The sequence below is a fragment of the Nesoenas mayeri genome, assembly GCF_963082525.1.
Source record: "Nesoenas mayeri genome assembly, chromosome: 2".
Classification (NCBI taxonomy): domain Eukaryota; kingdom Metazoa; phylum Chordata; class Aves; order Columbiformes; family Columbidae; genus Nesoenas; species Nesoenas mayeri.
The window spans coordinates 133,547,319-133,571,447 of record NC_137543.1 but is presented as its reverse complement, the minus strand read 5'-3'; the positions used below and the strand labels follow the sequence as shown (position 1 = coordinate 133,571,447).

Sequence of the window (24,129 nt, the reverse complement as noted above, 5' to 3'; positions counted from 1 at the left end):
AGACTTGGCCCACTTAATCCTTTAATTGGATGTTGAACTTTCTAAGTATAAAAACAGAAACCCTACATACTTCTCATATCGGAACATATGAGAAAAATAGTGTGTGTATAAAATTGATAAAAATCAGGAGACTTAGCTTTAGAAAATATTTTTAAAGTATAGAAAAGTGTTCACAGAGAGGTTTGTTCATTTTTTTACATAGAAAACAGAATCCAGAAATATTTAGTTATTATTTTATGCTTACATGGCTGGTTCAGCTGACAACATTTAATGAGCTTCCCAATATTTATTTCAAAGTAGTGCTTTACAGCTTGAAATGAACACCAGTGCTGGCAGGTGTCAAGATTCAACAGCAATTTACTTTCAGAGCAATGATGTAAATTACACACTTGAATTCTACAAAGAAAAGAGCAGTAGTAAAATATGTAGCGACAGTACTATGAAGTCTGCAAGAAGTGTGACGGATCAGCTTCCTGATATATCTGGTTTACCTAGTGCAACAAAATCTAGTACTCAGTGCAGACTGTACTTAAATTTAGCTATGGAATTGAGCTGTTTCTTCCTATTTCCACAGCCTGAGTATTTTGCTCTGATGCAATATTTCTCTACATTCTTTTTACTAAATTGAATGCTGAATAGGAACTCTTCCAACCCCAGCACAAGTTCACTCAATCCCAAAATGACAAAACAGAAATCAGTGAAACACACAATTCCCTTAGTTATTTAAGAACAATGTTAAGAGAAAGTTAAGCACTTATTTAAAAATAAAAGCTAGTACAAAATTTAGATGTCTGTATCATCATTGATTGATTTTTTTAAATTAAAACAAGATTTTTTTTTTAATGTGAAAATTAATTCTAGAAATACTGCTTTGAAAAAGTATCATCTATATAAGTTATTTGAAATTTGCTCTACTAACCCTAAACAAAAATAGAAAATACAGATTTAATAAAAATAAAGACCAATGGCAGTCAGGAAAGATCAATAAGTAAATTCAGATATATAAAATCGTCTCCATAAACAATTTTCAGACCAGTAAGGTAACTGTTTTGCGTAAGGGCTCAGGTTAGTGGAAAGGAAAACACAGACTACAAAAAGATTTAAAACACATGCTTAACTTCATGCACCTAAATAGTCCCATTAATGTAAAGTTAAGCATGTGTGCATGTCTTTGTAGAATAATACTCAAGTGATAGCCCTTTGATGAATGTTTCTTCCTGTGTTAGCAGGGAACGGTGTTTGATCAGGCCAGCATGGGGTTAAGCACCCTTTATCTTTTACCTCTCCACTTAGAGGACTCTACTGTCTTGGTGAGGGTGAGGATGAGAGAAGCTGCATCCAGCCCTGATGGTACATAGTGCAAACCAGGTTATTTTAAGAAAAGGAGCCTCTAAACCAGCTGAAACTGAAGGTCTAATTGTAGGATTTGTATCCTACAGGTTCCTGAGCTGCTTTGGATTGTGGACAAATTCCTGAGCAGATGTTTCAAACTTTTTTTTTTTTTTCATAAATTATATGTAGTGCTTAATATGGAAGTAGCTCTGCCAATTTCCAGATTAAACTTGTTGTGCTAAGAACATACCAATAATTTTATTTTCTGTTCCACTGTATGATAAGAGGTCCATTTGTGTACATACCCATACATTTTTTCTGGATCTTCACAGCAACAGCAGTGATTAAAAAACAGCCACATAATATACCACACTGAACAGCTGCTGAGCTCTAATTATACATTCCTGGCTTCAAGTTTCTTCAGGCATGTTACTACAGTAAGGCTAGTTCAAGCACCTCCATGACGGGAGAAGTATATCACAGCAGACCACAAAGTTTTGTGCAAAATCAAAACGAGAATGTAGGGAACTGTTTCCTTTGACAGAGTAACTTCCAATTGCTTAAGGCCTTTCACAGTGTAATTCTAGAGGCTCTTCACAAACACAGTAATCATACCTAATAAACGCATTATAATGTGGGCATTCTTGGATGCATTTTCCACTCGGTTAAACCAACATAAATAGGGATTCTGTCATTTGCCTCAGCAGTCACTAATTTAGGAATAGGCAGGAACGGATCCTCCAAGTTCCTATTCTTATTTTAGAAGTAGTTGAAGGGGCTGGATTTTTTCCCACCATTTCTATTGCAATATATTTTCTTCCAAACAGAAGTTTATAACTGCATATAAGTATTGCATTATGGACTGCCCTAGAAAGACATGTAACTTGACTGTATATGCCACAAGGATGTAACCACACATGCTTCCTAAAATGAAAAAGAATTCAAAACATATGAAATATATCAGGAGAGAATATAAAAGAGAATTTAACAGAAGGAGAAAGGAATTCACTCTAGAACTTTTGGTGAAGAAAACCAATTGAAGATTATTAATGGCCGCAAATATCCAGTGGCTGTGAAAAATGTTGTCAAAAGCTAAACTGATGCAGAACAGAAACAGAATAGAAAGCTGAGAAGTTGTGTGAAAAAAAATATTTCTTATTCTTTTTCCTAAATGCTGTTTTAATATTCCATATATTGTTTTAACAAAAAGTGGATTGGGTGTATTCAAATAAGAAATTGTATTAAAACTAACAACTGACTCATTATACATGACTTACGCTGTAGCATCCCTAAATTAACAGTTTGTGATGGCTTTGCATATTCCTAACTTTACCGCTAACACCCCTTCCAGTTTTTATTATCACCTCGTTATTCCCATTCTTCCTTCATGATGTTATGGTGACTAAGAAATATGTGACTAGAAAATAGTAGCCTTTCATACTTCAATCCCCTGACTTCCCCTGGGGGAATGGATTACTGCATCATAATACTGGTATCTGTTAGTTAATGCTGTGGGCTTCACTCAGCTTCAAAGAAAAGATATTAAAGGCTCGTTTTCCACTACAAGGCAGGTGTATTTTTATTAGCTCTCTTTCAAAATTGCTATGACTTCACTTGTGGATATCCCGCCAACAGTCATTATTGAAAGCTGGACTATAATTGCTAAGGAACATGCAATGTCTGAAGCACTAAACCAGTGTTACTGCAATCCCCCAACAATTGACTGAAACCAAGTGTTACATCATTAAAGCTGAATTACAACACACCCATGGTGTGTTTTCCATGTGTGCTATTTTAAACAATAGTAGAGAAAAATCTGGCTATAAATTCACAGATCCCCAATTTGTTCAAAATTCATGAACAATGAGGGCTGTCTGACAGGTTCTGTTGGCTCTATTTTAGTCAGAAATGTCACGCACCATAATTAAATGTCTGTTTGGCTTTTATTGGAGATGGAAATGCTAGCTTTAGTTATAAATTTAAACAACCTGTCACAAGGGGAGACTCCACATTTGTATAGTTTAGGCAAGTTTAGCAATTGTGATTGCTACACGAAAGACAAATAAACTAATGGAAACTGTTCTATTTCTTAATTGGCTTTGCATTGGGGGGGAAAAAAAAATGTGGTTATGATATAGCTTTCATCTGGTTCAGACAAATCTCTTCACTTTGGTAGCTAAAGTTAGTGTACCAGTATTTTCCATTGCTGTTGCTTAATTTTCACACAGAAATTAACTGAAGACTGCGGTGATCACAGCTTCTAGCTTAAGAGAAGATGCCACTGACAAGTGGCAACAGTCTTCCAGAAAAATGTTTAGTTCAATTTGGCGCAGCTTGCCCTGATGTTGTCCAAGTGGAAATATTCTGCCATCACACTGGTATGCAGAGGCTATTATAGTTTAAGCAAATCCTGCAATTTTTCTACTCAGCTTCAGAAATTTTACTGTGCCCAGATTCCAGCGGAAAATATTTGATCACTCATATGCTTGGACAGAAATTTGTCACCTGGAATAGAAATCAGGGTAAACCTGCCAGCATCCTTATGCAGACAGGCTCTGCAAATATATACTAGGCAAGATCTCTGCCAAATAACTTGTGTCTGGCCAATACCACCTTTCAAATAGTCTGTGAATACCAGTTGCCAATAAAGATTCATTATAACATGTATAGGTAAATATTATTTTAGCTTTTGCATCTACAGTTTTAAGCTTACACAGTAGCAATTCATTTGCTCTCCACATATTACTTGTCTGCAAGTTTCTGTGCAGTAGCCAATCACAATATTCACACTTCTCACTAGCACCTAAACAATATTCTTCTTTTACTTAAAATAGATCACTGTCAGATGCAAGCATTTTCAAGTTATGTTTTTCACTAACACACAAAGTACATACTATGGCTATTTTAAATAGTAATATCACATGTAAAACTTCACAGTAGACGTTATAATAATCTATGTCTTTTCCTGATGCACTGCTTTTCAAGAAACTAATAATTTCAGATGGGTTCTATAATCTTTGAACAGAGGTCAATGTATAACATCTTCTACTTCAGCAAATGTAATAATTTATTAAATTAATGCAAAAAATAATATTATCTCTACATTTCTTATAGCGAAATTTTAAAGCCATTCCCTCAGGCATGGTAGATCCACCAGGATAGTACCAAATAATGCTCTAGGTTACAGTTGTTAAAAAAATAAAAGGATTTTAGAAGGGAGCATGTGCCACTCTCTTCATAAGCGTTTCCTTATACATCTTCATTTCCTCTTGTTTAGAAAAAGTCCAGCAACTCAGATTATCTCACTTCTGAATGCTATTTACTTTACCAAAATTTCACCAAACTTGCTGTTGTGAAACTTCTCCAATTTGTAATTTTCACTTCCATTTTACCACTATTTTCACCTATTAGAACTATATAGGAACAGCTATTAATGTGTGATTCCTAAAAATATGTGATACCAACAGCATTCAGCATTATTTTTTTTTCCATATCATTTTCCCATTTAGCTGGCAAATTAGGTTGCTTTCTCTTTGCCTTCCTTTTCTTCTGTTACATTCTTTTTTTCCCCTCACTCTTCCCATCACAAAGTCTTCCAGTGACCTTATGTCTTGCTAGTACTTCAGTTATTTGAAGTTCTCTCCTGAAAGCTTTCCTTATTTTTGCTCATATGTTACTTAAGATTTTCTATGAGGTTCGTTATTTCCTTCTTTCTAGAAATGTTCATAAATTCTAAGGTTTATTTTAGAGCGCGCTTCTTCCAGATGAAGAGGGCTAATAAACGAAGTTTTGCCCAGATCACAGGCAAGTGTCCATATGTCCTTGTGTGCACCAGCCAGGACAAGTAATGGCAAACATTCTACTCCTTTCTACCACTCTGATCTCCAGTTCTTCTGGCTAGTAATTTGTCACAAGCATTGTTTACTAAATCCTCAACACTACTTCAATTTATTCTTACTTTTGCAGCAGACATTGGTGGCTGAACAATTGTTATATCATAAATAAATATTCCGTCCATTCTTTCCAACAGTAGTAAAGTCTGATTGTAGTATCAGAGCACTCTTACAGCATAAGAAGGCATCACATTTGGTCCTAGTTGCCAGCAAATTTCATTTTCATGTGTGCCAAAATAAATAAATAAATAGATAGATAGATAGATACATAGCTAGATAAATAAATAAATAACTCTCATCACTGTGATCTCAATGAGGATATATTAATCTGTTGTGTATTTGGACATTTTTCTTTAAATAAAGGATATTTCAACATTTTTTTTTTTATTTTACTGAAAAGATCTATTGTATATATCTTGTATAAATAAAATACATTTTATGCTATTATGTAGGTCTCAGTAGATACATCAAGTTTCTATTCCATCACGCTCAGCTCAGATACACCAAGTTTTTGTGCAAGCTCTGTCCTTGTTCTGCTTTTGTATTCCTCTACATATTATTACCCCCAGCAGAAATTCTATCATCTTTATGCAGATCCCGCTTTCTTCTCCAAATCCCATCCCTCTCCCCCCACCAACTAAAATGTAGCTTTCCTAACATTATTGTGTGTTTGATTGTCAGCTTGGGTTAAACATAGTTTAAATTATTTATCTCCTCTGTTTCCAACTAAATTTTGCCTCCTCCTTTCCCTATAACTCTAGATATCATCATTGCTGCTTGTATATGACCTTCAATTCCCATGTCTACTGAGATTTGTCACATCCACATGTGCGGATTCTTTCCTAATAACATACCTGAGATTAGTTTTACTCATTCACACATCTAGGATTCTCATGCAGGCCCTTGTCTTCTTGTATTTCAGATATGGAAATTCTCTAGGTTAGAACCTTTCTACCTCACTGACGTTTAGTCAGAATACTACTGAAATAAATTAGTGTCTTTGACTGTCCCTTTGGCTACGTCATTTCTCTATATGTACATCTGCTTTGGTTCTCTTTTGAAAAGTAAGGGAACTTTCAGCATTTTAAGGATCTTTTCAGAGTATCCCTCTGTTCCCTGAGCTAATCCTGTTAGCTCCCATTATCAACATGCTCAGTTTTTATAGAAATATTTTGTGAATGCTCCTCCAATGGAGCATTGTCCACATTGTCCTAATGCTTGTCCACATCCATCTGCTGCCTTTTATCCCATGGTTACGCTGTAGGTGTCTAGGAGCAAGACTACAATTTTGTTCTGGGACCAGACAGTACCTTGCAAAACTGCTACAGTATCTGGTTGCCAACCAGTTTGACTTCAGAGTTAGTAAAGGAAATATTTCATCTTAAGCAGTACATTGCAAACTGTGATTGTAGTGATGAAATATTCTACTACTTGCAGTTCATCTTCTCATTAGTACATTAACACACTGATTTCCTATGGTAGAGCAAATGCACAGCAAGGTGCTTCAGCACGTCCTTAATACAATGAAGGTCAAAATGCTCAAATGTTAACAATATGATCCATAGAACACTAAATAAACTTTTGAAAAGTATTTTTCTCTCTAAATATTTTGAATCAGAAATAAGATCCATTTTCATACTTGAAGAGCATTTAAAGAAAAACAATTCTGAAGAATATTTTAGAAGTGTTTTTTCTTAGTGTGTAACACCTGTAAGTTTAATATAACTGTTTGCATTATGAAAGGGATTTACTCACATTGATGACTCCACAGTTCCTCTCAGTTGTAACAGTAAGAGCAAAACAGGAAAGCAAGTCACTGAACTATCACATTTCATCTAATAACAAGGCAATCTATTCTTCTGTTCAGCAACATACTTCAAAGTGCATATCCAACCAGAATTTTTCAATTTTTTAGCTCCCATTAAAATAAAACGATGAGGTGTTTCATGTAATGCTAAGTGATATTTTTAAGCTAAGCAGTATGAAAATACTGGATAAGAATGAGCTCCAGAGAGCTGGCATTCCTCAAAAAATACCATACATGAATAGTTACACATGCATAATTATATAATTACACTTGATGGCAGCAATAGCACATAGAGAAGACTATTAATAGCACATAAAATCTGCAGAAATCTTATGAAGACAAATATCCTCCAAAAGTATGAAAAGGTGGCACTTGGTGCAGAATATATTTTACTTTTACATTTCAGCATGACAATTACCATGAAAGAAAGGATCAAAGTCAAATGGCACAGCTGGCAGCTTGAGAATAATTTAAGAGGTGTACTGGCAATAGCTTTTTGGTTTCAGTAAGATGGACTGCATTAACTGTAATAGGGAAACGATGGTGGAGAAAAGTCATCCAGCATTCTTGCCTGGCATTAGTATAACATTAGCTGAACAGCAGTTTTGATGACTTCATACCAATTTTAAAGGAGAAAACTTCTGCTAATGAGTATGAACAATAGCGATGTCTCCTCTGCAGTTTGGGACAAAACAATAAGCCGACACCACATTTAGGCTTAAATCATAAATTCATGAGCACTTGGGAAATAAGATTAGCATATGTCTACAGTATATCCAACCATGGTTACTCATCATTGTCCCCAAACTACAAAGAGATAATCTGTCTGACTAAATACTTCAGAAATCAGGGCAGCTGGGCTAGAAGGATGTAATATAAGATGTGCAGATAATGCTGTATAAACCCAAGGCTTTTCTCCCATTTCCCATTCTCACTGCAAAGTTTGAATTTTACTGTATTGCAGCAGTGTGATCACAGAAGTAACTTCTTATCATTCAGTTCCTTTAGAAATGAATTAATAAAAGGAGTCCAGGAGAACGTACAGATCCTCCTTACTTTTCCATCCTTACCCCAACTCTCTCCCAGATCATAACCTGTAACCCTTGGATCAGCTGTGTCCTGAATGGACTGGAGATGGCCTCCCGTGTCTGCATCCAAGCCCCATGCCATTTCCTTCACCTCCATTTTTAACCTGGCTAATATTTGAACACGCATACACTGTCCAACAAAGAATAATGTTGCATTTGATAATACACTTGACAGTTACCAGTTTCCAAGTCCTTCCCTCAAAGAACACCACACCTTGAACCAAAGACCTGTCTTAGATGAGTTTTCATACAAACAGACATTCAGTAGAAGATCAACCATTTTTTGTTTTGAAAGCTATTAAGCATAGTTTCAGTTTCTTAGCAATTAAGCTAACAACACAGTCCCCTTTCAAACACAATTTTCCAAAGATGATTTGCATTCTAAGGGCTTTGCCTAAGCCAATAGGCAAACATTTGCCCATGCACTAACAGTTCTGAAAATCAGAATCTCTGCTGCCAGATTTATTGTGGGTTCTCTGAAATTACTGGCATATATGCCCTAATATGCACAGTCTAACACATGCAGATTTTATAGCTGCAGTATGCTTTTGAGTAAAGTTTAATACCATGGATTACTGTACATTATAAAGCAAAATAAAAGCATGAAGACCACGTAATTTGATCTCCACAATGATCAAAATAAAACAGCAGAGGATGTGAAGTAGTTGGTTGGGCAAATTTTATGTGAACTGTCTAGGAAAAATGGACCAGTTTTGGTTGCATGCTGCTTTCACAGCTATTATTTTTGTTAGTTTTGCAATCTGATGCTTTTGATTTTTATTTGATGCTAATAAGTTCTGAAAGCCACAGAGTTTACAAAGCCAAAAAAATAAACCTGGATCCACTAAAGACCCTGTTTTACTCTTTCTTAACTCCCCACTAGCCAGGAGTGGAACTGTCAGTTTTACATCACTGGAAGGAGCAGATTTGATCCATCTAGCATAGGGGTGTCAAACGCATTTTTACCAGGGACCATATCAGCCTCATGATTGACTTCAAAGGGCCCAATGTAATTTTAGGACTGTATAAATGTAACTACTCCTATACAGGAGTCCCCGATCTAGTGGACTGAGACTTTTTATAAGAACTTGTCAGAAATTAGTAAATACTTAGAAGCTGATAAATAGTCTAATAAGATACTCAAAACTGTCAAGTTAAGGTGGCATCAATTCATATAAAAATTAAGGCTATAAAACGTATTTGTTCTCTCACTGTTCTTAATCAGAGTGGCACTGTATAAATTGACGTTACAGTGGGAAATAAAGTTATATAAGAATATACAGTGCTACTATTTAAACTCATTCATTGTTCTTTGATATAATTCCTTGATAGCTATGCACTACATATACACATAAAACAGAGACTCTTTCTCCAACCACAGGTGAACACAGCTCTCCTTCAAGCTAAATGAGAGTTTTCTAAGACCTTCATGGAGCCTCTACTGAGAATTTCTTACTGTAGATTTCTCTATCTGTTTGAAGTGAGCTACCATTGAGTAATGTATAATGTAATGTCTAACGGAAAAAAAAAATCTGAGTGTGAAAAAGCTGATCTGAATATTGGGCACTAATTCTCCAATACCAAGGACTGTGTTAAAACTGGACAGTGTTTTATATTTTTTTTTTTTAATATCCAGTGTCCCTCTGCTAATAGAAAGCTTATTTCCAAAGGCAAGATGCTCTTATAGTCACTCAGAAAAAAACACTCACTAATCTCTCTCTCCTCTTGGAAGTAGAGATGGCACAATTTTATCAAACAATTTTTTTCTTCAAATATGTCACTTTGAGATTAATGAACTTAAAGCAAGTTGAAGACTTTTGATTTTATTCTAAATTGGGAAGTTTGAATTAAATGTTTTTGTTCCAGGCAATACTTTCTTCTGACATTTGGCTGTTCTTATTTTATATTAGTGGGGAAAAACAAACAACAAACAAACAAACCCAAAGCAAAACCCAAAAAAGACAAAAAGTGTATTAGCTCAGTTAGAATGAAAGATTCTAATTACCTACCTCCAACCTCCCACTTGTTTGTGTCTGTCTTCCATTTTGCAAAAGAAGTGAAAAGCTTTCCAGTTTTCATGGACCTCTGAAGTATTTTGTAGGTTTTATTTTATTTTGATTTGGTTAGTGAACCAGAAAGTAAAGTTTTCCTGTGTCTCTCTATTACTTGAGTCAAAGGGGCAGAACATATTGAATAAAGGCAGTCTTGAGCCTCCAACAGAGCTGCAAGTCTTCACTGACCAATTCAAATATTTGGTGAATTGACAGGATAAAATATGTTCACTACAGTTCAGTTATTGACAGAGTGCCATAAAATAGCATGAACAATTCTGCCTGGAGCAAATAGATTTGATCAGAAATCTTGGCCTAGGATGCAAACACACAATTGTTAATACTGGTTCAAATTGTTATTTTTGGAAATTTCCTGTGGGTAATATTTTATCTGTCAAGGTTTTAAGTGAATTCCTCTGTGTAAGTCCTCATATCAATCCTCTCCATTTCCTTTTAGTCTCTCTTCCTTTTTCACACATAGAAAAAATAATTATAATAATAATACAAGGGAAGAGAAGGAGAAAGGAAGAGAAGGGCAAAGAAAAGTTAAAACCTGGATAATTTTATTTAGAAAAGGCTCAAATAGTTTTCAGCGGTTTTTTAAAACACAAACTTACAAAAGCATAAGCCACTTTTTAATGCCAGCTGCACATTTCAGACTTCTATCCAGAGGGCATGGCAAATTCTATCAAGTTGTACCATAATTTTTTAAAATTTATGAAGTTCTTCGCAGTTGTTATCTTGGTAACACATTTTTAGGTCTAATTTACAAGTCTGACAGTTGAATTACTGGCTTTTACGTGTTTTATGGTCTGGGGATGCATTTTAATAAGCCTCAGATAACCCCAGAAGCCAATTACCATCCATACACATAGTATGGAAGATACATTTGGAAGGGACTCTGCTTAGATCAACACTCTCATTAAAAGCACTGACGGCCCAACAAGATACTAGAATTGGAGTCCTGAATGCATCTTGTACTGTGCTACAATGTACTCAGCTGAAGACCAAACAGAACTTAAAAATATGTATACATAAAAATCCCCATATGTTTTCTAAACAAGGTGACTGTTTAATAGGCTTCACTTAAAAGATAGGAATAAAAAATTACCAGGAATTTAACTAGGACGATAGCAGCTCTGCTTACATAGTGCATGGAAGCAAGACAGGCCCTTTTCTATATGCACAAGAGTAGGTATCTATTATAATCTAACTAGCTTGTTCACAGACAAAGGCAAGTGGAGATGGATGTGGAGACATGCAGATATAAAACAATGCAGTCAATGGACAGCTTTGGTTTCTTAACATCCTTTGTTATCTCCACTCATAGCCATTTCCTAATATCTGACCAGTCTTTGTAAAGAACTTAAATGAAGCCCATAAGAAGAGAAATAGATATATCTAGAGATTTATAGTCATATGCAGATGTGCAATGAATGTAATAGCTAAGGACAAAATATAATATCATTTTCTCCATAAAATCTAAAATGTTCAGATAAAACCAGTGATTTTCAACTGTGTATTAGCTTCCCATCAGCAAAATAAATAACCTATTCCAGGCATTTCATGGGCTTCACATGAAGATAAAGCAAACAAATTCTGTCAGGACAGATGTGATCACTCCCAGACTCCACAGGGGGTTGCTGCATTATTTTGCCCTAGTTTCAAGTGATAACTAGAGTTTTACATGTGCTTTTTTCCCATAACACCTATTTCCAACTTTTAAACATACAAAGTGTTTTGTGTGTTCTGCACTAGGGAATCAGCTGTTAAACATAGCATTTGCTAATCTTCTTTCATCAGGCAATTTTTATGTGGCATTGGCAAGAGAAGGAAATTCTAAAACATTCTCTTTGGCTTGCATAATACGCAAATATAAAAACAGATATAGTTTTGTTGCTTTCTTTATACTCCCTGACTCTAAACGTCATAGAAAACAGAACTCGTACAAAGGAATGATATAACAAGGCAGTAATAAAGAAAGTAAAGCACAGCACAGATAATGGTTTGATTTTATCTTACTGATCTATTGCCCACTTTTGACAAGAGACACTGGCTGGTTAGAATTCAGCCTGCATTTACCCAGATGTCATGAACTAGTTTTCAGTCTCTGTGGTTATTTCAGGTGCTGCTAGTAGAAAAACAGAGGCTCAGTTTTTACTGTGCTTTTCTTCCTTTGTTGTTCCTAAGCAGCTTCTGAAAAAATAGACTGAGCAAGAGATTTTTTGTTTTCAGTCATCAATTCCAATAAAATACATTATAGAATATCTTGAGTTAATTTCTGCTTTCCTAAAAATTGATTCGGCTTTCCAACAGCCTATGTTACAGCCCAGTTCTGTAGGTCATACACAGACATTCTGCTACAGAAATGCTAAGTTTTCACAGCTGCCATGTTCTGCTCACTGTTACAGAAGTGGGAAGGTACATTTATGGGAAGAAGAATCTTGTACCTTCATTTTGCTTGCAAGATATATAAACTGAGTAACCCTGGACTGTATGTCTTTTTTACATTTGGATTTTCTTTATTTAAATATTATGAGACAAAAATATCTTCAACGCTTTAACCACTAGGCTGGTTCTTTGTGGTCGCCTTGTGTGTGCCAAAACCAGATTTATTCCACGTCAGAAATAGCTAGATTAATTAAAACTATCATCTCCAGAAAGTTAAGTCAATCTCTCTGCCAGTCATGCAGAGGATAAAATTCAAACTAAGCCATCTGCATTTATGGTCTTGGGAACAAAGGCACAGCTCTGTTCTCTAAGATTAGGATAATTCCCACCTGCCAGGCGCAACAGTTTCGGTGGCAGACCACCTGATTTTAGAATGAAGTCTACTAATTTTCATATCAGGTTGTGTTAACACATATAGGCAGATGAGCTTTAGAGGATAAAGACAGCCTGGCCACAGTGTACACACACACCCCAGCTGTGAGCGGTGGGGCTGGAAGGGTCCTCGCACTGAGGTGCTTGGCACAGTTGAGGGACACAGTCTGATGGATACAGAAGGTATCTTCTGCTTCTCCCCACACCATGTGTGTGGACGGAAAATCTCAGCAAGCATGCCAGTGTCCTACATTCAGCACACAGCAATCACTCATCTTACGCTTGCCTTTGACTCTTAGAGATTGCAATGTGCTTTACTCTATATTTTAAATCAACTTTGAATGTAAAATAAGTGTAAACTGACCAGTAAGGACTGACTTTATCAAGCATAGAAAGCATTAGTCTGCTCTGCCTTTACATCTCCCCTACAGAATCCAAATGGCACAGGGTCTTTCTCTCACTCCAGTGTACGCCAGCACTGCTTGTGTTGTGATGCAGAGGTGCCTCTGTGCTTATATCCATGACTAATACTACAAATAAGGCACTCCTTCATTGGAAGTACTTTTTTAAAGCACTTTAAAAGGAGGAAAAAAAAAAAAAAAAGTCACTCTACAGATCAGTTTTCCTAACAGTACTACCTCTGCAGAAGAAATCCAGGTATGAAACCAATATACGTGTTTGTGCATTAACAAAAAAAATGTCAGTTTATACTCCAGTACTGGAACTGCAATTACAGAGACAGAAACGTTTACCCATGTGGAGTATCTCAGTTGTCACCAGGGATTAATATCGGTGAAGCAATTCACTGGTATGGAGATTTCTATTATTAACCATGTGTTATTATGATGTAGAAAAGAATGCAGTTTTATGGGGTTTATAGTATTACTGGCATTTAGAAAAATTATGCTTTGATTTATGAACCAAACCAGTTCGTAATGCAAATTAGTAACAATGTGTGTGAAATGGCAGAGTTTCATTTTTACAAAGATATGAGATGTATGAGATGTGTAACTGAACATTAATAATTTAATTTGGCATGGCTGTTATCTTTAAAATGCAAACATTGCATACAGATACAAGCCAATCACTAACTGCTTTCAACTAAGAAGGGTCAGAAAATAAACTTTACAACTCTCAATGTGAGTGTTTGCAGAAAAAACCCAAAATTTCAGACAGTATATGTGACAATATATCCATCTTCAGAGTACCACCTTTTCTTCATCTTTGTATGCTTCTGATTTCTATTAAGTATGACTACCTCCCTGTCTTGTCAAGCAATTAAAGTGACAAAAGTAATAGCAGATGCCTCTTTCATAGTTAAAACTACGGCAAGCAGATCATAGCTTGCATTTTATTACAACCACTCTAAACAGCCTAATAATTGCAAGGTAATTGAAAAGATCCTGATAATAAACCACCAGTTTACTTTTATCAAACAAAATAAATATATAACCCAATTCAGACCTCATTTTAATGACACATTAGATGGTTTCCAACTTGTCTTGATTTTTGTTTTATTTTATGATTGTAAATAAACCCTGGAAAATTCCTTCCCCGATTTTACCACCTGAAACTGCAGCTGTTGGCTGACACTATCAAAGCCTCACAATTCCGAACTCACGTGCAAATCTCATCAAGTGCAGACACTTCTAATTGATTCCAGAAGTTTTTCTTTTGCTAAGATCAGTGGGCAGAAGAAGAATAATGAGCAGCTTTTAAGCAGAGGGGGGAGGGTGTCGAGCTCAGGGAGTGGAGATTTTAAAAGCTCCAGCTTGGCTGCTCTGCCAGAAATGCGGAGCAATTTTACGGTCAATTGGCCAGAGCATCTGGAACTATACATCATAGTTTTTAGTTGATGGTGGTGAAGCCGACTTTCAAACTGGCTAAGTCTAAAATCAGTAATGACTCTGCTGTCACACCTAAGTGGAAACCAACTTAATCTACTGCCAGATTTTACTGTGACTTTTTCTAAGGGACATTACTCCCCTTAGGGCAGTTGTCAAGAATATTAAAAGTCCAGTCCCTGGGTTACACTGCATGCTATAGAAGACTTTTTTGAAAGAAGCTAACATAGAAATTACAGATTACAACTCATGTTTGTTTAATTCCATGTGTGTTGACAAGGCTTTTTATCATAAGGGAGTAGAGGTTCCTTCCATCCCCAGCTTCATTTCTAAAATACATTTCAAGTACACCAGCAAATCTAGTTAGGGCACAAAAACTGCATAAATGCTGAGGTCATAAATCACAGCACAGGGCATGGAGCCTTCCCCTTAATGGAAACCAAATATGGGATATGAAGCTCTTTGAAATGTGGCACAGATGATCATAACAAGGGACCAAGGTAAAACGCTACAAAGCTGAAAACTATCGTTGATGTGGAAATAAGTTCTTATGAGTAAATGTTTGCTTTAAGTCAGTACTCATAAGTCAGTATTCCAACACTGGTAAATTACACTAAGAAACAAGTGAGCTAACAGCAAGTCTTTGTACGATGAAAGGAGAAATAAGTAGCGTGGCAATATATCAAATTAAGAGGGACTGCTGTGGAACACAGAATATAGTGCAAATCAGTTCTTTAATAAAGAGATATTATATATTCTATCCAGACAAATTAGCCAACACACTCATAAGAAATATCAGAATTTTAAGAAAGATCAGAGGAACAGTCCAGTTGGTACAGAATACCGTCTCCAAAAGTTATTGGAACAGCTGCACCTATCAAGTTTAGATACTCTGGAGGAGTAAATAAACAATTTGACCACAACGAAGTTCATTTCTGCCTTCGTTAGTTAAGGGCTGAATTATACTCTGCAGCACAAGATTTCATATATATTCCAAATTTGGTTATATTTCTAATGCACCATGTGCCCACATAAAACAGAAAATAAAACAAGTTATTCATTCAAAATATCACTTCTGTACACAACCCCTCTTTTTCTCTCTTTCCCCCATTGAACATCATCCTAGATTTTTATCCTTCGTACCTGTAAGTTAATACACGCCTGCAAATGCTTTCATAGCAAGGCAGCCAGAAAGCTGCAATGCAAGAGGAGTCTGGATGAAGAGATTTACTCTCAGATATAATGCCTTAGATGAAACAAAGGTAAAAGACAAACAAGTACATCAAGCCAGACATCTGTGTTTCCTCCTCCAGCTTCCTGACTCCTAGCCTCTTAGTTTAAGAGCCTTTCTCAGTACAGACTTGCAGCGACTACAAGGTTTGGTGAAAATATCTAACACGAGTTCCAACAACACGTCAATGGCTCTCTTTTCTGCTTGCTCCTCATTAGTACTACTCTCAAATAACAGCCAGTGCTTGACCAAAATCAGCTCATGGAATATGCTAGCCAATGCCAAATGAGAGCAGTTGGATGGAAACACTTTGAAGAGGTGCTGCATCATCACAGATTTATTTTTACATATCGTGCCTGCTGAACTGTCACATAACTGAACACACAAGCAATGTTTTCTGCTACCTCCAGGTGGTTAGGAGACTCCGAGGCCCAGTCTGACAGAAAATTATTTGGCTTTAGTAATACACACGATCATCACATTACACAGGCATGAAGTAACCAGCCTAAAGAAAATTAGTTAGTATAGGATGTGGCAGCACAGATCCTCAAACAGACGCAGGTTAGCTCCTCGGTTTACTGTCTATAACCAGCTAAATACAGTATCTCTGCCCCTATCATAAAAGGTTTTCAGTAACCTCCTCCCAAAACCCTATGTTCTTCAGATCTAAACATTTCCTCAAGCATCACAGTTTTTTCTCAAATAAAAAAAGCTTATTTCATCTAACCATCCATATGAAATACATAAAGCACAAAGAACAGAAAATGCACACTGACAAATTTTTGTTGTTCCACTTCCCATAAGGAAAAAAAAGTCACTTTTCTAACTCTGATAGCTTCAGACTATTGTCTTGTTTGGAGAAGTAAACCAGGAATATACCTTGGAAGAACTTCAAATACAATAGCAAGGAGAATAATACATTTAAACGACCATAAAAATAATATGGTCTTCAAATGAGACAAAGATAGGTAACACATAACTTCAAAGTATCGACAGACACAGTATTATGCTTAATGTAGCGGGAACAAAATGAACAACCATATTAAGATTGTAGCTTTAGAGAAAACAGAAATATTTTTTCCTTATACAACTTCAGCTTCATTTTACTCCCACCTTCTCTGGACCTCAGCGTTAAGAATCCTTCTCACACCACAAGTTGCATCAATTTACTTATCTGAATAGAAATCTTTGACAGCATTAGGCAGAGCAGCTGGCCAACCCAATCAGCTGGGCAGGAGGGAAGGAGTTAGAGCCAGAGGGCAGGACTGCTCCTCCTGCTGGAATTGCAATCATTAGCTACTTTTTTTCACACTCATCTGAACTAATTTAATGGCAAAATAGGAAAGGCTCACTCCTTGTTTCCTCTGCTCTTCTGTCTCATGTTCCCCTGGTTTTCTCTAATTTCTTCATATTTTCCTTCAAGTTTTCACCTCGAATACAGCAGTTCTGGTAACTGTCAGACCTTTTTGTGAGCAAAAAGCAATCATTTGCAGTTTAAATCACCTATTTTTACTAGCTGGAGTACCCTGCAAATACTTCTGAAATCTTATCTACTGTTTCTAAAATATTAATGAGAACTATGAACATATGAAACACAGTCACAGAAGAAAACAACACAGTCACATACTTTTTCACTAATGATTCAACATGCTGTATGGCAAAATCAGTGTTGCACTTATCTGCTGCAATGTGCACCATTAATTTAAGAATGTTTTGACAGAATTAATTGTTAAATACTAGACACACTGAGTGGGGTGATCATCCACTTGCAGTTAATTTTTCTTGATCCCTAAATAAGTGCCCAGAAAGGCATAATTTATGGACTCAAAAAAAAAAAAAAAAATCAACAAATTATTTTACATGATCTAATGCATTCATTATTATTGCTCATGAATAATGGATTACTAAAAAATTGTTTCTTTGGTAACATATAAGGAGGACATTATTTAAGTATAATACAGATTATGACTACTGAAAATATAACATTAAAAAGATCGAAGCCAGATAAATCAGCATGTATGTTAAAGATCGACTATGTTTATAAGGGAAACAAAAGGATTAAGTCACTTAATTTACAGCTCTTAAAAAATTGTAAGTGGATTTGAAAGAGAAACAGAGTAAAGTAAGTTGAAAAATAAGCACATAACAATTACTAGGACATATGCAGCAGAAATTAATATTGCTTATGAGATAGTTCTATGTTTATGGCCCTCACAAGATGCTCAAATCTATCTAAACTATTATGCTGTGAAGGACAGATAACCTAGTTCAATAGTTGAACAGAACGGAAAGCATTTTAAGGACAAATTTTAGACCTAATTTCTGGGAAAACCTTTTAGTTATCTATCTACTTATTTATTATGCTTTCTAGTATCTGCTGGTTCAAAATGATCAGGTCAATATTGAGCTAAAACATTAATATTTGAAGACTTTTCAACATGACTTGACAAATCTCTGGCACTTTCCCTTTCCTCAGAATTTTTTTATCATAAATTCCATTATAACAATATTATCACACATAAGAACAATCCTACCATGAATCCAAAAAAATGCAGCACAAGTGGAACATTTAATAGAGGACCCTTTGAAGTTCATCTCAAACATCACAAAAGCTATTAGTATCAGAAACTTTTTGATTTATGATAAAATGTAAGTCTCTAGTGTTGAAATATTGACATTACTCTGAAGCATAATCTATTCCAGTTTCACTGATAGCATTTGGAAGACACCTATTCTTCCAGCATTTTCAAAGAAAAATATGTGAGCAAGGTACTGCCTTTTCTTGTTAAAAATGGCCAAACAAGGGTCTAAAAAAAAGAGTAAGAGAGAAGTATAATTTAAAGGATAATAGTAAAAACAGTAGACAGAATAAAGGATAGGAAAGTACAATAAGAAATAACTGGAGATGGAAAAGAAGTTAAAATTTTAATGACAGATACATATAAAGAACAGAATAAGACCAACTTCATTTTATTTGCTCCTTCATGGCAGAATAGGAAGCTATATATCTCCATGCAAACAATACAAATAAAAATCTGATGATTTTTACTCATTTCTTAAGAAGAGCCACATTTACATATGCACACACACACCCCTCAGCAAGGCAAGTATATGTGGGTTTTGGGGTTGTTTTGGTTGGTTGGTTTGTTTTTATTCAGGGTGTATATTTTGACATAAAATTCTCCAAATTCAATTAGAATAATTAATGTCTGAGAGACATATCTCAAAGGCAATAGAATTAATCACCAAATTTTAGAATTCTCGCTTTAAGCATATCTACTGTGGTAGACTACTCAGTAAATGATAAAAAACATTTTTCAAATTATATTTAAGCAAGTGTAATCCTTAATATATCTGCTGAGTTCTGGCAGACTCTTATCAAAGGAATTCAAAAACTGTTTGATTTTTATATAGATATATATACATATATACATACACACCAGAGCTTTGACAATGTGACAATATGGGAAAAAATCAAAATGACTCTTGATTACTGGCATTTACCTACCTTTAAATATTATCAAATAGTTATTGTTTCCTCTCTCAGGTAAAAAAAGAGAAAGAAAAAAAAAAAAAGACCCACAATAGCATAAGATATTTTTCTACTCTCCTGCTGCCTGATCTTTTAGAAAAGCAGGAAAACCATCACCAGTACCAGAAACCTCCAATTAGTAAAGTTGCCATTGATTTTGCAGGTGTTTCAAATTGAAGAAAACATCTTGAACTTGGTTTGAATCTTAATCCTTACAGTGTTACTTAATTTTTTTTTTGTTTTTATGCAAAAAAAAAAGGTAACTTTCTGATAACAGTTCTGCAAGTCTAGCAAACTGTTCATAAACTTTGTGATAACTACCTTTGCTGCTAACCAACACTAGGCAGCTTGGGAATGTTATTCAGATGAGAATCATATTAATGCTTCAGTGGTACCTAATTCAGATAATATTGAAAGAGTTATTATTAAATACTAACTGTAATGAAATAAGGAAAAGGTAGATTAAAAAGCAAAAGTCACAAACAGGATAAAAATAAGTCCTAAGAACACGAAAGCAACCATATTTAATCAGAACAAAGGTCTACTTAGTCCAGGATCCTATTTTTGTCAATGGCTTAAAGTCTATTTCTGAGGATAAGTACAGAAGAAAAATTATATCTAAGACCCTTACAGCCTCCAAGCATTTTCAGATTTGTCCCATGAAAGGTGAGTTAATCAATTCAGCAACATACTTTTGCTATTCCCTTCAAAGCATATAACCACTGATATATTATTTTTGCAAGAAATTTTAAATACACATTTTCCTGACATTTTCAATGTAAACTGTCATCTCTGTAGCAAACTCCAATATTTTCCTTACAAGTTAATAACAAAAAGTGAAAAATGCAGAGATAAGAAAAAAATTAATATTCTACTCATATAGTATAATCAAATATAACGAAGAAAAGTATAAATGTTTAGTGTTCTTTTTTTTTCTAAAAAGATAAATAAATCTAGGGTCATCAGCATAGATATTTCAAAATAAACATCCTACCTCATATGCATAGCCCAAGGAAGAAAACTGACTCCTTAAGTGGCCAAGTTTATACACACCTATGAAAACTAAGCAGCGGATGATTTCCAAAATTCCTGCTTTGGGCCTAGAAATGGGAAGTAATTCAGATTAACATCCTCTCTTTTCTTCTTGGTTAACTTCAATGAAAAAGAGAATGTAGAAATAGTTTGTCATGTTCTGCAATTATACCAAGTCATCTTTCTTAACCTTATAGAGAAGTTTTTATTGTAACTAACTTGTATGGACTTATTACACTGAATTTGCCAGGGGTGAGAATACACATACTCACAACCTATATATGAGTTCACACAAATTTAGATGTATATATATAGCTATTGAGTTTTGCTCTCAAAAATGACTATAAAAAAAATCCTGAAAGCTGACATGTGAGTAGTTCAGAATAATTTCATCCATCTGTTTCTGTAAATTATTACTAATTCATGTTATTCCTTACATTAATATACATCTAAGCATATCAACAGATTTTGACTGACCCTGAAATAAATTGTTCAATCAACACAAGTGGAAGGTATTCCTTCCTGAAAACAAAATGAAGAGCAGTTGCGAAGAGGAACTGGTACCTCAGTCTCAAAGGAAGCTTCTATTCCACATTTCTGTTCTGGCAGGGCAAATAGTTTATCTGTAAGAAACTGTAGCTGCTCTTTACTCTTCTGTAGGGCCATGGTGCCCATATAGATGACTTCCAGAGTGTATATCTCACTGGGCTTGTGTATTCAATATCCAATTTGTTTTGAATTCATACTGATTAAATTTATTCTCTAGTCTACACCATCCTTCACATAATTTTGAGTCTAGTCTGAACTACACTGTGTGCTTTTCATATACAATCACTGTATCAGACTCCTAGGGTGAGCTACACAGAACGGGCACAATATGACTGGAGCTTGAGCTTGAAGAGCCTTGTACAGCCTGCAGGTCTCACTGGCCCACCAGTGTCCCAAACCCAGAGGTGTGAAACCAACAAATACAGGCACAAAGGGTGTCATTCGTAGCCCACCCCATAACTTTTTGCACGGGACAATATAGATATAACCACTAATTGCTATGGGAACACGCCTGGGTTTAGGTGCTGGCTAGTCATGGATTATTTTCTAGTCAACAGACAGCAACCTATCTGTCTGAGTGTATCTATATTTTTTTATCAATATAATTTCTGACACAAGTGGGATTTCCATATAATGAGAAATAATGCATAATGAGAGGAGAAAAGCAAAACAAAAATGTTTTGTATCTTACCTGTTCTCCATAAGTAGTCCAAAAGAGGTCAAGGACAGAATGATAAAGCCAATTCTCAGGAGAATAGTTCCCTGTGATAACATCTGTTAAAAAGCAGACAAAGCATTAATTTAGAGTGACTTTCTGAAGAGAAACTGAGTTTTAACAGAACAGTGGCTTAGTAGCCCCAGCTTCCTCACTCAGAGATGTTAGTGTCTGCTTTTAAACTAATTCGATACTTTACATTTTACAACAAAGCTATCTGCTCTGGATAGCACATTTATCTGGAATAACCACTTTTATAGATGCTTTCTGAATGTTTTATTTCCAAAATAATGTTTAGGATATTCCCTTCCGCACTATGTGATTTCCTGAAGTTACTTGACTTCCCTATGTCTTTACCCAAGAGGGAACCAACTTATTTCTAGATGAAAAATCCCAGAAGCGCAGTTCTTTTTTCTTCATCTTATTTTACCAGATCTTTACAACAGTCGCCTATGGAACCCAATGGATACCAAAGCCAAGACATTGGTCAGAATAAGAATTCACATGACGTGACAATATGACCATATTGAAAAGAAAACAAAATTAAAGTTGTCCCTTCCTGAAATCTCAACACTTGGTTCCCAATTCAGTAAAACTTTGACTCATGAAATTAACTTCAATCAGACTTAAAACACTTTTAAACATTGGCATGTGTGTTAGTACTTGGATGAACGGCAACATGAGGATTTATGTCCTTAAAATTTACATTGAAATGATAAAAAAATGAAAATCGATAAAAAACAGAAAATCTTTTCATTGGAAGTTTGATTTTTTAATTTTAATTTATTAAATATCTTTTGTGTTCTGCACATCTGCCTTTGAACATCAAATATTTAATCAGTTTTCTTGTTCTCTCCCTGACTTTCTTTCAAATATTAGTTTTGAAAAGCCTTTGTTTTTTCATTAAAAAAAAAAAAAAAAAAAGAAAACAAAACTAAGAAAAAAACCAACCAACCAACCAACCAAAAAGCAGTGGATCTGGCTGAGTTATAGGACTCCTTTCTGCTTTCAATAGCAATAAGGTTTTTGAACAGCATCTTTCACTTCAAGATTGTAGGCACTGGAAAAAAGAAAAATCTCTTTGTCTGGCCTCATTTAAATAAATCCCACTCAGTGACATGCCCACCTTCCTTTGGTGGTGGCCCCTACCCCTCAAAGAGATCTAAGGTAAGTATCTGTGAGTGTGGGAGGCCACAGGAGGATACACTCAAGTTTTACAGCTGTGTGAACTTAGAGTGCCCATGTTTGCAAAACACATCAAACCTCACACTCAGGCTGGGTAGTCTTCTGTTGTTTTACTGAAGAGTCACAAGCACCTACTTAGATATCCTTAACAAACAGTTACTGAACAAAGAAAACACAATCCCAGGAATGAGTGAGCTAAACAGCAGCCTCACAGGTTACAAGCCAGAACGCTCTTCTCAGAAACTACACCTGTCGAGACACTCTGTTGCACAAATTTATACTAGGTAGATCAAACTCATTACTGCATTGCTACATTTCAAATCTGTTCCATCTCTCCTTATGACAAACTTACAAAACCCCAGACTGATGATTACCACCATAAGCACCTCATATGTAAACCTTAAGAAATTATATTCTTGTACTTTTCTTACCCTCTTACTCTGGGCATCTGTTATTCCACAGGAGAAAGGATATTGAGCAAGATATGGAACCCTGGGGGGACTACGTATAGCAGCTATCTGTTGAGAGTCAATGCTCTAAGGGGCTTATAGTTGTTTATCAAAGTTTGTATCACTTGGAATACACTTGCAAATACCAGAGACAAGTTTTAAAGTTTGTTAATAGAAAATTGAATTGAGGTTGCTCTTTTTGAAAGCTTTAGTTTCTAGAATCTAAAAATCTCCCAGATACCCTAAGTTTAAAAGACTTTCCACTGTTAACATGAAGCAATTAGTTTTGAAGTGACAAAATTTTTGGACAGACCTCTTTTAAAAAAATCAGGCACTGACTCTATTTATTTTAATAAAATGAGTAGTTCTTAAACTGCTAATGTAGCCACAGTAAGTTCAATTCCCACTTCAGCATCCTGTAGAAACTGGGTCATACAAAAATTCAAGAAGTGAGGAAAGAAAAACATGATTTGGCACAGGCATAAGGGAACTCACCCATAAATTTCTTAGAAATGCTTTGATATGTTTTTCAGTGATTGTTACTTGTCAAATAAAGGCATTTGCCAGGGAACTAGGACTGGAATTCAAGACTTGCCTC

At 35.4% G+C, this 24,129-nt stretch overlaps 1 protein-coding gene across 1 annotated transcript in view; it reads right to left on the bottom strand.

Annotated features, from left to right (window-relative positions):
• The window catches only part of AGMO (alkylglycerol monooxygenase), a gene marked incomplete at its 3' end in the record, with an annotated part of 185,552 nt that overhangs the window by 55,805 nt on the left and 105,618 nt on the right, over positions 1–24,129 (bottom strand). The window contains exons 11-12 of the mRNA XM_080364297.1: positions 21,874–21,956; positions 20,596–20,701 (exon numbers count right to left, since the gene is read on the bottom strand). Coding sequence (XP_080220423.1) covers positions 20,596–20,701; positions 21,874–21,956 — 189 coding nt within the window. The remainder of the gene's footprint in view (positions 1–20,595; positions 20,702–21,873; positions 21,957–24,129) is intronic.